This window comes from Ciona intestinalis, unplaced genomic scaffold (assembly GCF_000224145.3).
Source record: "Ciona intestinalis unplaced genomic scaffold, KH HT000098.2, whole genome shotgun sequence".
NCBI classification, from domain to species: Eukaryota; Metazoa; Chordata; class Ascidiacea; order Phlebobranchia; family Cionidae; genus Ciona; species Ciona intestinalis.
Window position 1 is genome coordinate 450695 of NW_004190420.2, and position 14436 is coordinate 465130.

At 35.2% G+C, this 14436-nt stretch overlaps 2 protein-coding genes across 8 annotated transcripts in view; one reads left to right on the plus strand and one right to left on the minus strand.

Moving 5' to 3' along the window:
• The first annotated feature begins 4384 nt into the window (after positions 1 to 4384).
• Positions 4385 to 8435, plus strand: LOC100186990 (lactosylceramide 1,3-N-acetyl-beta-D-glucosaminyltransferase-like). 4 transcript variants are annotated; one of them, XM_026838608.1, is made up of 7 exons: positions 4385 to 5136; positions 5199 to 5355; positions 5911 to 5975; positions 6101 to 6304; positions 6492 to 6723; positions 7320 to 7764; positions 7915 to 8420. In XM_026838608.1, the coding sequence occupies exons 2-7, from the start codon at positions 5219 to 5221 to the stop codon at positions 8137 to 8139; spliced, it is 1308 nt and encodes a 435-aa protein (XP_026694409.1). In that variant the 5' UTR covers positions 4385 to 5136; positions 5199 to 5218; the 3' UTR covers positions 8140 to 8420. The 4 variants fall into 4 exon arrangements, with proteins under 4 accessions (XP_026694409.1, XP_026694408.1, XP_026694411.1 ...); XM_026838610.1 differs by having other exon boundaries at positions 4386 to 5136; positions 6101 to 6268; XM_026838607.1 differs by having other exon boundaries at positions 4385 to 5355; positions 7915 to 8435.
• Positions 8419 to 14436, minus strand: part of LOC100186214 (liprin-alpha-1) — a 21612-nt gene continuing 15594 nt past the window's right edge. The window contains exons 24-35 of one of the 4 annotated variants that reach the window (XM_026838604.1): positions 13556 to 13740; positions 13258 to 13339; positions 12809 to 13009; positions 12409 to 12474; positions 12037 to 12060; positions 11641 to 11816; positions 11335 to 11432; positions 10707 to 10882; positions 10366 to 10440; positions 9994 to 10231; positions 9738 to 9804; positions 8419 to 9378 (exon numbers count right to left, since the gene is read on the minus strand). In XM_026838604.1, the coding sequence (XP_026694405.1) occupies positions 9779 to 9804; positions 9994 to 10231; positions 10366 to 10440; positions 10707 to 10882; positions 11335 to 11432; positions 11641 to 11816; positions 12037 to 12060; positions 12409 to 12474; positions 12809 to 13009; positions 13258 to 13339; positions 13556 to 13740 (1347 nt within the window). In that variant the 3' untranslated portion in view covers positions 8419 to 9378; positions 9738 to 9778. The remainder of the gene's footprint in view (positions 9379 to 9737; positions 9805 to 9993; positions 10232 to 10365; positions 10441 to 10706; positions 10883 to 11334; positions 11433 to 11640; positions 11817 to 12036; positions 12061 to 12408; positions 12475 to 12808; positions 13010 to 13257; positions 13340 to 13555; positions 13741 to 14436) is intronic. The other 3 variants (XM_026838603.1, XM_018815706.2, XM_026838605.1) reach the window with 3 other exon arrangements.

Sequence of the window (14436 nt, forward strand, 5' to 3'; positions counted from 1 at the left end):
ATGCTAGCTGCATAAAGTATCATTGCTGGACTCCATGGTATGATTTCAGAAAGACTGATGTGCTTCAGTGGATTACCTATACAGAAAACATGTAGATGATTTTGTTAAGTTTTTTAATGTCCCTACAGTGATGAAAACCTCATTCCCACAATATCAAACAACGTTTTTTACCTGATAATAGCAATACTATCAGCAAAGAAACAAATGTCTGCCAGGCCTGAAATATTGTAGGATATTGGAATCCCAAAGAACTTAATACAAACTTGTTGCACAAGGTTGTACTCATGTACAAAAAACAGTACAGTGTATAATCGGACACGTTCGATTTCTGTCGGTTGATCATTTTCCGCTCGTTCCAAAACAGACTGATGTTAGTCTTACTTTCATACCTAGTCACTAACCAAGATGTTACATATGTACAATATGGCGCTCGTCTGACTGCGATCACAACCAGCGCGGTTGAAAGAAGACACGTCTGGCAAACGGGCAAATTAAACCTGTGAAAACCAAAACTTGTACGTCATCACGATTTGCTGGCATCTCGCACAATAAATAAAATAAAACAAGAGAGCCGATAGATCTAATAAGCAGCCACGTGTAATACACGAAGTAATATGCCAGATAATGGCGCACTTCATAACAGGTCTGGACCGTATTTGAGAGAAGCCGTGGTAACTCTTTATAACGTTTTTGATAAGTTATTTGACGAATTATCGTATTAGATAGTGTTTGCTTATAATTTTAACAGGAAGTGGAGCTAATAAATTTGGTTTTGTCTCTATTTAGTTCTAAATTAGGCCACATAAACCTCTTAGCGAAACTCTCCGAACTACAAATAAAGTACTATAAGACCTACGTCGTACACTTTGCAACATATGTTTAAAGTTAGGAAGACTGCTTAATTGCTTGTCATAATTCCATTTTGTGAAAAACCTTTGAGACACGACGTTTACAAGCTGAAATATTAGTTTTCGATTAAAATTTAGCAGAACTGTATTGAGTATAATTAATATAGTACCCTAGAATAGGCAAGTACTACTCACAAACTGATTTTAGATCAGTTTAATGCGCATTTTAATTAATTTACTAACTTTAATTGGGTTGGGGAACTGAGACGCTTTGTAAGTTTTTATAATTTTCTTTTTACGAACCCCCATTTATTAATAATTAGAAAAAAACTATGTTACAGAAATAATCGACAGTATATTATCATGACTTAATAAAACGCGCGACAAAACCGATTACTGTTTATATAGTAGGGTGGGGGAAGATAGGACACTTTGTCAGACGAGACTTTTTTAATTTTCTTTTTACGGACCCCCATTTAATGATAATCAGGAAAACAAGGTTACAGAATTATTCGACAGTATTATCACGACTTTATAAAACGCCCGTCAAAGCTGATTACTGTTTTTAAATATTAAAAAAATAAAATAGAACAGTATACTTTGAACAGGAAAAAAATGCGAAATGGTAAGGTGCTATTTTTCAATGCTCGCCAAATTATATAAGCCGATGATTTTTTTAGTTTGCGTGTGAGAACGATTAAACTAGTTTCATAGCTTCATAATACAACCTTGAATATTTCGTACAGTTTGATTTTGTCTCATAAAACTAGTTTTAGTTTTGTAAAAAAACATAGAGATATAAGCATGAAGAAATAGACAGGGGTCAATATGACTTTAATTTGAGATAAAAAAAACAACAACAAATTATCGGTTTAACGTTATATATATGAGGTTTACATGGCAAAGAAGCTATAGCACAGCCTATTAAATTCGGTAGGTTATAACTACAAGTTGCAGAATACTGCTAATGTAAATATATTTCAATTTAGAGTCCCATCTTCCCCACATTGTATTTTTGTATGTTTTCATTACCAAACTTTAAAAGGTTTGCTTTTAATTTAGTAATTTATTTCCCAGGGGTTGTTCAACTATAAGATACTGATATAATAAAAAGATAATATTTTAAAAATGTATTCGAAATTTGGTCATTTGGACTTGGTGATAATTTATGAGAAGTAGCTTGTGCCAAAAACAGAGTAGGAATACCCAATTTGTAGCAAAAATAAAAACTTTATCAATACTTATTATTATTTTTTGTTATTACAAGTTCATATACATTTGTAGGATACAATATTTATCCATTGATGTTCGAACATTACATTACGTTCAATCAATACCTATTGGTATGCAATAATATAATGTATATAGGTAACATGTTAAAAACTATAGCAGTGGGGCAAAAAAAGAACGTTTAGACCTAATTTTCAAAGCGTACAGTATTATTTCGTGTTATTTACGTATATTCCTATTTATAAAATACACTTAGTAATTAAAATTAACAATGATTGTAAACTGTCCCATCTTATCCTGTGCGTTTCGAATTTGTAAAATTTCACTTGTTGTGCGGATCGCTAAATAATTCCTCGTGTGTTTTATTATATTTTAACCGTCATCTATTTTGATTTTGGAAATATTTGGCAATGTGTGCTTAAGTGTCCCATCTTCCCCCATTGTACTATAATATTAAAAAACTATGTTAAATAGAAACAGTATTTTTTAAACAGGTAAGAAAAAGCGCAATAGTAAGGTGCTAATTTTATACGCTCGCTAAATCATAGTAAAGCGGATGAAATTTTGTAGTTTGCGAGTATAAACGATTAAACTAGTTTTATAGGTTCATAAAAAAGGCTTAAATAAATTTCGTACAGTGTGAGTTTGTCTCATAAAACTAAGGACACATACGCCCTCAACAAATGGTAGCAGCGAAAAGCCTTAGTTGAACTCATTGCCTCCTGGTCAGAGGCAGGCGCGCTAACCAATTTTTAATAATATATTATTATTTAAAATTTTTCAATAAACAAGTGATGGTACTGTTTTAAACCAATTTTTTACTATAATTTTGTTTTTTTTAAATAACTAATTAAATTTGTTTTTTTTACAATAATTAATTAAATTTAGATAGAATTGTTGTGTAAATTAATGTAAACCAATAATTTTAATGGTACTATTTTAAACTTTTTTTTTGTCTATTTCGGTTTGCAAATTTGAAAAAAATATTGTGTAAACTAATGTAAACCAATGTTTTAATAATATTTTTTTAGGAAACATTAGGTCACTAGCGTGTTACTTTTATCGAAAAAAAAAAAACAATTTAAAAAAAATCGTATTGTATTTGTTCCGACCTCCTGCACATGTACAGTGGCATCTCGGCGCGTGCGCAATAGCGTCCGGTACAAATGTATCAATCAAAACGAATATATCAGCACGACACCGGATTTTTCATATCATCATAGAAATTTTTCATAACAGTCTTAGATACACCGGATAGTCTAACTACGGCCACTGTGTGTCCAACATTGAGAAAAAGCGGTGACTTTTGCAATGGGTTTAAACAAATCTAAAAAGTTTTGCTTGTCCTTTTTGGAACCCTTTTTATTTTTTTAGGCACAGAAACCCGTTGTTTTTTTCTTAACTTTCTAGCCTAATTTTTTTAAGTCTAAGTTTACCATTAATTTAAAACATGCGTTTTCCTGTATCCAAAGTTACTATGCCTATATACCTGCTGTGTTGTTTTGGACATAAATTGGCGTTCAATCTTACGTACGCCTAACAATGATTTTACATATAGGCCTAACAAAGTCTACTTGGGGTTTCAATGACTTTAACATTTAATATTTACTGGACTACTGGACCCTTTTGACCTGACGCGAACATCACCGACATTATCCAAAGCTTTTTGAAACGATGATACCAGCACAGCCTATATCTCTGTATTTCTCACAATCTAATACTAATTTTATAACACAAAATCGAACTGTTTTTTAGCCTACATTTTTATTAAAATACGACACGATACTGGATTGGTGATTCGTATTCTTGCAATTTTAATATGGTTTCATTTAAAATGAAAATGAGCATCTTTTTATTACGCATTTTGTCAAAAATTGAAAAAATATTTAATTCGTTTAAAATCGAATTCTGATATAAGGTCCACCTTTGCCGTGCTGTTTGTTGAACTGGAGAATCCTGTCGAACAATACAGCTAAACGTTTTTGTTTTAATATTAAATTGGTACCCGTAAAGAAGAAAAATATTCCATCTTTGTCGGTGTGGTGATGTATTCGTTTCGATTGATATATTTGACCGGGCGCTACTGCGCATGCGCCAACACACTACTGCGCATGCGCCGAGACGCTACTGCGCATGTGCCTAGACGATACTCTTTGGCGGTAGATAACTAAAACATGTGGGCTGAGCCATATTTTTTTATACTTAACTCTTAGGCATATTCTGCTGTATATTTGTTTCTCAGGCCTATTCTATTAAACGTATTTATCTCTTAAGCGTAATACGACAGAAATGCCTAAGGACAAGGTTATAATGCACAGCAAAATATGCCTGGAAGTCAAATACACAACAGACTATGCCTGAGAGGTAATTGTATTCAATGGAATATGCCTGAGAGATAAACATACAACAGAATATGCCTGAGAGTTCAACAAACAACAGAATATGTTTGACAGTTAAACATACAGCTGAATGAATATACCCGAGAGTCAAATCTATCCTCTTTGGCTACATTGACGCCTATACCGGTTCTTGGTTAATGGCGCTGTAGATTGGCCGCTTACGCATTACGTTAGACTGGTAGAAATACACCGCAAACGTACTAGTGGTTTTTCGTTTAGACTGGACGGTATAATGTAGGTACTGAAAAAAGAATCCCGCGTTACATATACCCTGCCCCCTTTTTAAACGCCTGAATATATATCAAGTATATATCTCAGAAAAGTAACTAAGGCGAAAACAGTTGGAAGGTTTTTAAAGAATCAGGGCTACTGTGTTGATTACAGCAATGGTACCATTTAATTGGGCTGTCAACAATTGCTCTATTTAGACATAACAATAAACGCTGTGACGGTTGGGTGACTTCACCACCGACATGTGCTACATACTACAAAAAGCATAATAAAAATGAAACTGTCTCTCGGAAAGCACTCGCGTACCAAGTTATACACAGTATTTCATAGGAATTGGCAGTTTCTATTTTCCTACGCCTGAGTGGACGAGAAAGACAAAGCTCAGACGGTTTTGCGAGAGGGTGATATCGTTAGCTCTGTGTTCAGAGGTGGGTACTGGTAATGTTTTGTTAAGATAGCGTAAAGAACTTAACATTATTTTTTTGTCAAGGCCTTTCAGGTTCAATTAGCATGTATCTGTTTCGTAAATCACGACGTTTTATACATGTAAATAAATCTGTACTTCTTGCTGTTGCTGGTTTAGTTGCGTTTTGGTATGTGATATATCAACACAAAGAAAAGACAGCACCATCAGTAATACAGCCAAGGTATGTATAGTTCTGTCTTATTGCGAGCAATTACAATTACTGTCTGACTCGTTTAAAATTATGGTTACATCAAAGTTAGTAGACACCAGTAAACCGCATCGGGCGTTCTTGGAAACACAAAGGCAATGCCTCTACAGACTATGCCACTCCAAATTACCGTATCCTGAAATACAATCCTCTAACAGTTCTTCCGGGTTCAAACCAACGTTCAAACTAGCAACGGGCGTTATAGGCTACGCTGTGTTTTGTAAGAGCAAATTTGTACACGTTCGTGTATTCAAAAAAGGTTTCCTTAAGACGTATGTTTGTATAGTCAATTGTTCAAACCTAGCGTAGCGTATTGTGTTCTAGTGCCGTTATAGTAGGGTTTAATCCCACACATAGTGTGGTTCAATCCCACAGTAAACGCACCACACCACCATTAGTTATCATACCCATAGTACATAGAAATCACTCTGAATTGATTTCTATAGACTTGATCATACCTGTACCCATACGGTTAATTTTTAAAGGAAAAAAACTGAATATAATATGTAACAACAGTTTGTCTGACAGGCCCAAAGACTTACCTCTTGCGCGACTGGTACTTAATTCGAAACAGCAACAAGACAACCAAAGAGGTCAGTTCAAAATTTTACCAAGTTGTGTCTAAGCAGAGTAGGTCGTTTTTAGATTGTTTGCTAAACAAGTAAGTTCTGCAGCTGGTAACAGTTAGTTAAAACCGGATATTAATCATATCCTGTAGATAAAAAATGTGCGGAGTTGCGACAATTGGTCCATGCGAGCGAGAGCAAAATTATTGCTGGTCGGTACATGGAACAAATGAAGATACCACGTGACCGGGCGTTTTTTTCGATCACTCCTTGGGCAGTGGAGAACGATGTACAAGGAAAAGCATGTAAAACTGAAAAGGGTATACATAGTTTTGCATTGGAAATTTTGAATTTTCGTAAGTTATTATCAATAACTATCTTGTAAGTCGGTTTCGGTGTTTTAACGACCTATACACGCCATTTAGCCAACAGGATGACACGCTTACGGCTTACGCATTAAAAGCAATTTTTCTACAGCATCTGATACCTAACAAATTGCAATAAATGTAGTGTGCATTGTTGACAGTTTTGAGTATCCAACAGAATCGGTGCTATGGTCTATGGTGAGCTTAGTAAAAAGTTCTCTTGGGCATCGGGACAGACGAGAAGCAATCAGGAAAACATGGGGATCCGTTAAAGTTCTGAACAAAGTTCGTTTCGAGGTTGTTTTTATCGTCGGCCTTACTAACGGAAACGCATCTTTGCAAAATCAACTTGAAGAGGAAGGAAGATTAAATGGTGATCTTCTGCAATTCAACTTAAATGACACAGCTGAGTAAGCCTTGGCTTTTTTTGTAACTTATCTGTAGTAGGGTGGGGTAAGATGGGACAACGTTTTATTCTATTTTCTTGTCCCATCATTTAGTGGTAGTTTTTAAAGAACTTTTATCCTCACGAGAATTATCCTCACGACTACCGTAGACTGTTGTTAATTGTTTAAAACAAGATCAGGATATTTAGATATTATCTGCCAAGAGTGGCCCATCTTTCCCCACCCTACTATATAAACGAATATTTATACTTTCATAGTAGGGCGGGGGTAGATGGGACACATTTAGCAAATAATAACCGGATATCCTTACCGTGTTTTAAACAATTAACAACAGTATATGGGAGTCGTGCGAATATGGTTTTATAATTATTTGAATGTCATTAATTGCTACCAAATAGGACGCGAAAATAGAATGAAAATGTGTCCCATTTTCCCCAACCTACTGTATATTGAGAAAAGTTTTTATACACGTTATTTCGTTTTGCACATAACTGCGGGAGTTGATTGAGTATCCTAGGGGTTTACGAGATGATGCTTTTCATTTAATAAATAAAGCATGAACTTCATTATATGAATCATAAAGCAAATTGTTTCCATAGATCTGTGCCCGAAAAAGTCCTCGCCGGTATGCAGTGGGCGTCCATGAACATGCCTCCTGAGTCGCTGTACAACTCTATGGATGATGACGTGATGCTAAATCTCCCGAAATTGGTCGAATATTTTAACGACCTGATGCGGCCAGGAAACAACAACGCGAGCGGAAAACGACCATGTTCCGAAGATTTGCCCCTTGTGTGTATGTACAGTTACCAGCCAAAAGACAAGCCTGCCCGTGACCCGAAAAGCAAGTGGTATATGCCTTTAGAACTGTTTCCAAACGAAACGTGGCCGACGTACTGCCGAGGTGGGCTATACACAGCTCCTGTTAAAATGGTGACGAAACTTTACGAAGCTTCCAGAAAAACTGACCATTTGTATCTTGACGATGTTTGGATAACAGGCTTCATGCGAAGAAAACTTGGAAAAGGAGACTGGAATATTATGGTAAAATGAATATATATATCTTGTATATTCACCAGTAGGTTCCGGAATGAATAAAAAATACATGGCGCTTACTTACGTCAATATGCTTATCAGCTACTAAATGTGATATAACGTTTGGTCTACCCTAATTGTGTTTTTTTTTGTTTTTAGCCCGCACCGCGCTCGGAACGAGTAGATGAAAAATTAATGGAAGAAGCGACAATTATCGCACCAGTAGACGAAGCTTTAATGCAGCACCTGTGGGGGAATATTAATTTCAAAACAGTAGATGTTCCATCTCGTATATTTCAAGTATGGGAGACGTGGAAAAAAGCCTTAACCCTTCACGAAGTTTGTGAAACGCCTAATAGAACGAGGACTAACGCAGCCAATTGATGCCGAAAACTTCATTTTTTACGCTAATTTACAATTTTTACCTTTCTTCATTATGTCTCTGAAATTAGCTGTAGCGTGTATTTAGAAGTTTGTTATTACTTATCTACACATTATGCAACCTATGTTTATTTTAAACTTTTTTTTTATTTTACTAGTTACGGTTGCTATTTTATACACTCCTTTTCAAAGTGTGTTTACTTTAAACCTTGTACTAATTTAGGCGCTGATACAGCAATACTATGTGTAGCACCACGTACAAGAGTACATACCAATTATATATATATTTGTGATGTTTATTTAACCGTACTTGCTGCGCGAAATGTTGGTATAGTGACATATACGGCCCACCGACCGCAAAGTCAGACATGGAATACTTGAACATTTAAATTAAAAGGAAGAAAGATGGAGAGAGCACCAACGATGGAGCACAATACGATTATCTTTCATGGCGGTCCATGATGTTATTCAAATGGTAAGAAAGAGTTGGATTAAAACGCCCCGAAAGTTGGAATACATTGGGTTTAGAGACTATTTAACTGCATTTGCACAAAATGGATGGCTTTTGGTTCAGTAGATAGCACCTCGGTACTGCGAGTTGCATTGACTTAATATGTTTGGATCACAGTTTTAAAACGAATTACAGAAAGGGGCCTAATACTGCATCGGTCTGTAAAGCGGGACATACCAAACACAGAAGAAAGTTAAAAACGAAGTTGCTTTCGCAACCATGGACGATACGATACGTACAGGAGAGAGTCAAGCGAGTTGCGAATATTTTGGAAGGTTGGCAAAATCAACAATGGAGGTAGTGCTGTCATTCGCCAATATGTAAGCATTGCCTGCTTTATGGTGTACCATTTGTACATTAATGTGTGAAGAATAGTGAAAATGGCAGTGCATGGTTGCTAAACTGATATATGAAGTAACGGCCAGTACCATATGGTTAAAAGGACAGATACCAGTGGTAAGTTAGCACCGAATTTTCCTCCGGCTCCAATAGTTTGTGGGCAGCTAAAAACTCAACGAAAAACAAAACGAAAATAAAAAGGGACCTTACCCCGTTTTCGGCAAGCACAAAACATCACCAGGCGTTACCGTATCGTGTGGTCTTCGTCCGACCACCGCGCATGGGGACCAAAGCGTTTAGGATTTGTTTGAGTGTTGGGAGCTGCTAGCAGGTGAAGGATCGAACTTGTCCATCACATGATGATGACGTGGTTGTTATGGCAACGTGGGAGCCTTAAGATGAATATATATATATATAAGGTTTGAACTCAGCTACTGCTGTTGCTGAGTCAGGTATTGTAATCAACGTTCCATGTGTCAATGTGTTATAAGTTGATGAGGTCGTACAGAAACACATGTATGGGGCTAAGTTTTAAACCATCAAAGTAATTTTTTTTTCAAGTTCATTTTTATGACAGAAGATCAGTTTTAAAGTCCAGATTTTAGTTATGTTAAATTACATTTAAAATGCTAAAAGTTTAAACTAAGGTTTTGCAGCTTTTAAAGCTAAAATTAATATTATGACCAAGCCAACTAAAAACATGCAGAGGTGTATGTATATCGAATGATGTTTGAAAATAAAAAAAATTTACCGGTGCATTTGGATGCACAAGCAACACGGTGGAAGCATTCATCACCTTTTCTTTTTCTTTTTCAAATCTGTGCAAAAACAACGAGCAATACAACACATGCTTGCATGAACAGTTTAACAACTGGGAGGTTATATACAACCGCAACGAAAAATACAATAATATAATACACATAAACACTTTCTTTTGTTTTACTTCACAATTCTCCAAAATCGGGCAACAAACAGGCAAAATTAGTAAAATGAAACAAACAACGCACCATCTCCCCTCCTCGCAGTGGAAACTCCTTCTACTAAATGATGGGGTGGTCGGAATGGACTCGCGGGTCGAAGTACGGCCCCACTGAAGCCCGTCGAGTTGTGGTTTTCAAGCCTCTGACCGACGATTACTGAGTCAGCGTTTACGCCGGCGATAGTAGAAGGGGAAGTGGTGACGACTGCTGGACGGGAACGTTTCTTTCGCCACGACGGGTTGCGACGAAAGTTTTTTGAGTCTGACTGTTAAAAAATGATCAAGCAAAATAAATACAAAAAATGAATTAAAAAACAAAAAATAAAAAGCAAAATAAATTAGGTACATTAATGTACACCAACTGTTGTTAAGTAACAACTTTAAGAATAATATAGTTTACTTCATCAGCTTCTAATTGTCGATCTGTTCCTAAAGCAATAAGGTTGCTGAATTCTCGTTCCAATATTTGGCGTGCCTGAAAAAGTTTGGATATGTTTTTCATGCACAGTTGGAAAACAGATTATAGTCCTAATAGCATGTAAATAATTTCTAAAGCTTCTTATTTGCATTCTATTTAAGTAAGTCTTTATTATATTTCTATATTAATTTCAAAGCTATAGTTGCAATGAATTTTCTGAACATTTTTATGCAAAGAAAACTTTAACTTCTGCTTTGGAGAAGAACTACACAACAGAAACAAATGTTTTGCATAAATACTTAAGCAATGAGCAGCTCAACCACCTGCGTGTTTTGATTTGGTATCTGAAGTACCAACGCGAATGCTTCAGCATCAAATGTGTTGTCCAGTGCAATTACTGAACCGTGTATTCCACTGTCTGATAATCTGCCAGCATATTCACGCAAACCAACAGCTTGTAACCAGCGTATTACTCGCTGGTTGCTCCATACAAAGACATCTGATAAAAATATTGGAATATATTTAAGCACACTATATTTACAAGAGATTTTAGTAATAATGAAACTGTATGATGACATATACGGTTAAGATAGTGCAAAAACCTAATCTACTCCACAGTTAAGTTACAGACATCTTGATATGTATGTCTTAAAATAATTTGTCCACATGGTAAAGTATACAAATCAATATATATTATAAACTCCACACAAAACAAACAAACTTGCTTACTGAAACTTTCAAAGACCCTGATTAAATATTTAACAACTAAGCATGTATTTCATGGAAATTCCATTTCTAAACATAGCTAACATAATTTACTGATTACCAAGTTACAAGAACCACTTGATAAACCTATAGGCAAAGAACTAAATAAACACTAAACAGATAGTGTTAAGTGCTTAACTGTGACAGAAACAGCATTACAGGTTTCCAAGTTCAATGTAAACATACCTTTCACTTCATCTGCAGATTCTTCCCTGCGTTGTTCAAGTTCCTTCTTATTGTAGTTCAATCTTTTCAGACATAAAATACCAAACTGAAGACTAGAGCTGAAATGAAAAAGTGTATTGTAAATTCAACTGAACTTACTTACATACTTGGTAACTTGGAAGAGTTTATGAAATATGACAAAGGAGCATAAAATAAAACGACTTTTTGGGCCTAAAGATTTGGTCTTAAAAACTCAGTACTGTATATGTAACTCATCCAATATAAAAAATAACTCGGAAATTCATTTTAAAGAGAAAATGTCCTTACCGATGGAAACCATCCACCATCTTAAGATGTTGACGAAGATCTTTCTTGGTGAGATGATCGAGCATCCTTGCATCCACAAGACACTCCATGAAGTGGGAGCGATATTGAGCAAGTCCTAGACTCGGAAGCCAATCGTTGCCGATCCATTCATGGTTCATATCGCCATACGCAAGTGTCTGTGAGATAACAAAACACATCTTAGTTTAGTTTATTTGCATTCTTAGTCTTTTAATGTGTGTATATTAATCAGCCCAAAGCCATAGTTGCAATACAATTTTTTATTTTTTTTGCAAAGCACACTGTATTAAATAGTTTGCGTTCATATTATTTAAGTGTAAAGATATCCCTAAAGCCGGAACGATTATTTCAAATCGTTGTTTTCCACATAAAGCTCACCTCAGCCCACCCAGCCTCATCATCCTCCAAAGCAGAAAGCACAAAAATAAAAAAAGATTATTCAAACAACCCCAACAGTACATGAAAACAACCATTCATTGCATTCTATGTCGTAACAAACATTCATAGACCACAACACATGCAGTGAGTGCGAAGAACAAGTGACAAAAATAAACTAAACTGAAAGATATTAACAAAACTTTTTAACAAATAAACTTTTAAATTTTAGAAAGAAGCTTTTTAATGACTTTTTTTAAGGTATTGTTCTTAAACATTTTTAATTTCAACTAGTAAGAAAGCAATCGACAAGTGCAATCACACATAGATAGTAAATACAGACAAAGCGACACTTATATAATGAGTGTGGAATACCGTGAGTGGAATCTGATTTGTCAGACTGTCCACCTCCTCGTGTGTCATCCACACACTGCCAGTAGTCTGAGTATCCAGCATGTAAATTTATCAGGGTTAACCGATTAAAGATTTTATGAAAATATCACCTCTACACCAATGTTTATATTACATCCGTACTGCGTTTACGTCAAAGTTTTTGGAAGGCTGATAAGTGCTAATAGGGCGTAGCGTAGTTTAATAAAATACACAGAATTACTTTAAAACTGCAACAAAATTTGTTATATTGTATTGCAAATTTTTTTTATAAAAACTATATTATTTTAATTTTGTTTTACAAAACTGTTTCACTTTTACCAAAAATCCATACCAAAAATGTATAAAAAAAACAAAAACAAAAAACAGTTTATCAAAATCTCACCGTTCTTGAGGTGGGAGGGGCGGAAGGACTCGTCAAACTTATCATTTCATGGATGGCAAGTCTTAGTTTAAGTCGATGTAGAGGATTGCTGATCCCGATCTCACGCTGGATCTCGGTGTCCGAAAGTGCCGACATGATTGCTCCGGACTTTACATTTGCCCGACACGCTGCAACATACCACGCAGGCATGCCAACCCATAACTGAGGGGTTTAAAATAAACGGTTAAAACATTCAAAATTATTTCTGAATATTAAATTTGTAAAACGAGTATTATTTGTGAAATACCAAATCTTAAGCTCTGTTTTTAATAGTAAAATGAAAAATAGAATGCAAATAGGCTTGAAATAACAGGTCTTATGTATCTTGCTTATTAGGGAAAACAAGCCACACTGTGCAATCTAAATCTATGTGATAGAAGATAAATATAACATTTAAAATAGGATAGAACCTCTAGCCAAGCTACAACTGTAGGTCCATTCCAAGCAGCAAATGGTGTTCCACATCTTCTTACTTCTTCAAGGTTTTCATGTCTTAAATATAAAAGGGTAAATTATAAGGAGGTTACAAAACCAACTGTATTTTCAATGTTGGGTGTTATGTAATCACAAAGTTTTAAGTAAAACTAAACTCTGCAAAATTATAAATATGGGGGTAAATAAAATATATTCAGTTTGGGAAAACAAAAAAAAATCTTGCGAATTTTTCGAAATGTCTAAATTTAATTATTCATTAATAAATAAATTTACTTCTTTTTCATTCTTCTCTCTTGCTCCCTCTGATGACCGGTACTGACAATGTCAAGCGAGTCATTAGACGTTGACCGGTCATCTGTGACTGAAACCGTTGAACCGGATCCGGACATCTGTTCACTCATGTTGGCGAACGAAGTGTTGTTGGCCACTGCCAGCTGATGATGGCGCGACATTCGAATCTATAGAAATAACAAAACACAATGATGATGCTTATTTCCTAAGGCATTCAATAACAAATATCTTAAAATAGGAATTCCAAATTCAAGATTTAAAATTATGTATTGTAAATAAATTGAAACTAGGAGGCGGTACAGCTAAAAATTGATTGAATATGCTTTACATGTACCCTTAAATACCAATTGCAATTTTTTTTAATCTAAGGGTGGTATGCAGAAAGTATACTTAAGTTTTTGCTTGATCTTAGTTTAGCTAAACGGAGATCATGCAAAAACTTAAGTGGTATGCAGAAAGTATAATCAGAGATTCTTAGCTGATCTATCTTTATTTTTTTCGTGTTTGTGACGTAACAATAGACGAGAGAATTTCTCTCGAAAATTGCTCCACGAAGAAGGCAATTCTTGGTAAAAACTAAAAATGGCGACAAAAATTTTTAATAAAAGCCAAAATCGAATTTGTTATTGTTTTTATACCTTTAACAGCATAGTAATCAATATAAACAGTATAAATAGTATGAAAAGTGTAGCAGCAAGTCGGAGTAAGGTCAGTAAGCGGTTACCGAACTTTTGCGATCCGAAGCGCTTTTTTCTAAAAAGGCCCAGACTCCGTTAAAACCTATAAAAACGATCCAATACAATCTATTTGATGTGGATTTACAGAAATTATTCTTATGTCGCGTTACCAACTTTTAAAACTAC

Excerpts from the sequence above, each read along its gene's own strand:
- LOC100186990 (XM_026838607.1), top strand. The coding sequence starts at position 5,219 with ATGTATCTGTTTCGTAAATCACGACGTTTTATACATGTAAATAAATCT. Across the intron at positions 5,976-6,100 it reads GCAACAAGACAACCAAAGAG|ATAAAAAATGTGCGGAGTTG; the intron begins GTCAGTTCAAAA and ends CATATCCTGTAG. Across the intron at positions 7,765-7,914 it reads AAGGAGACTGGAATATTATG|CCCGCACCGCGCTCGGAACG; the intron begins GTAAAATGAATA and ends TTTTGTTTTTAG.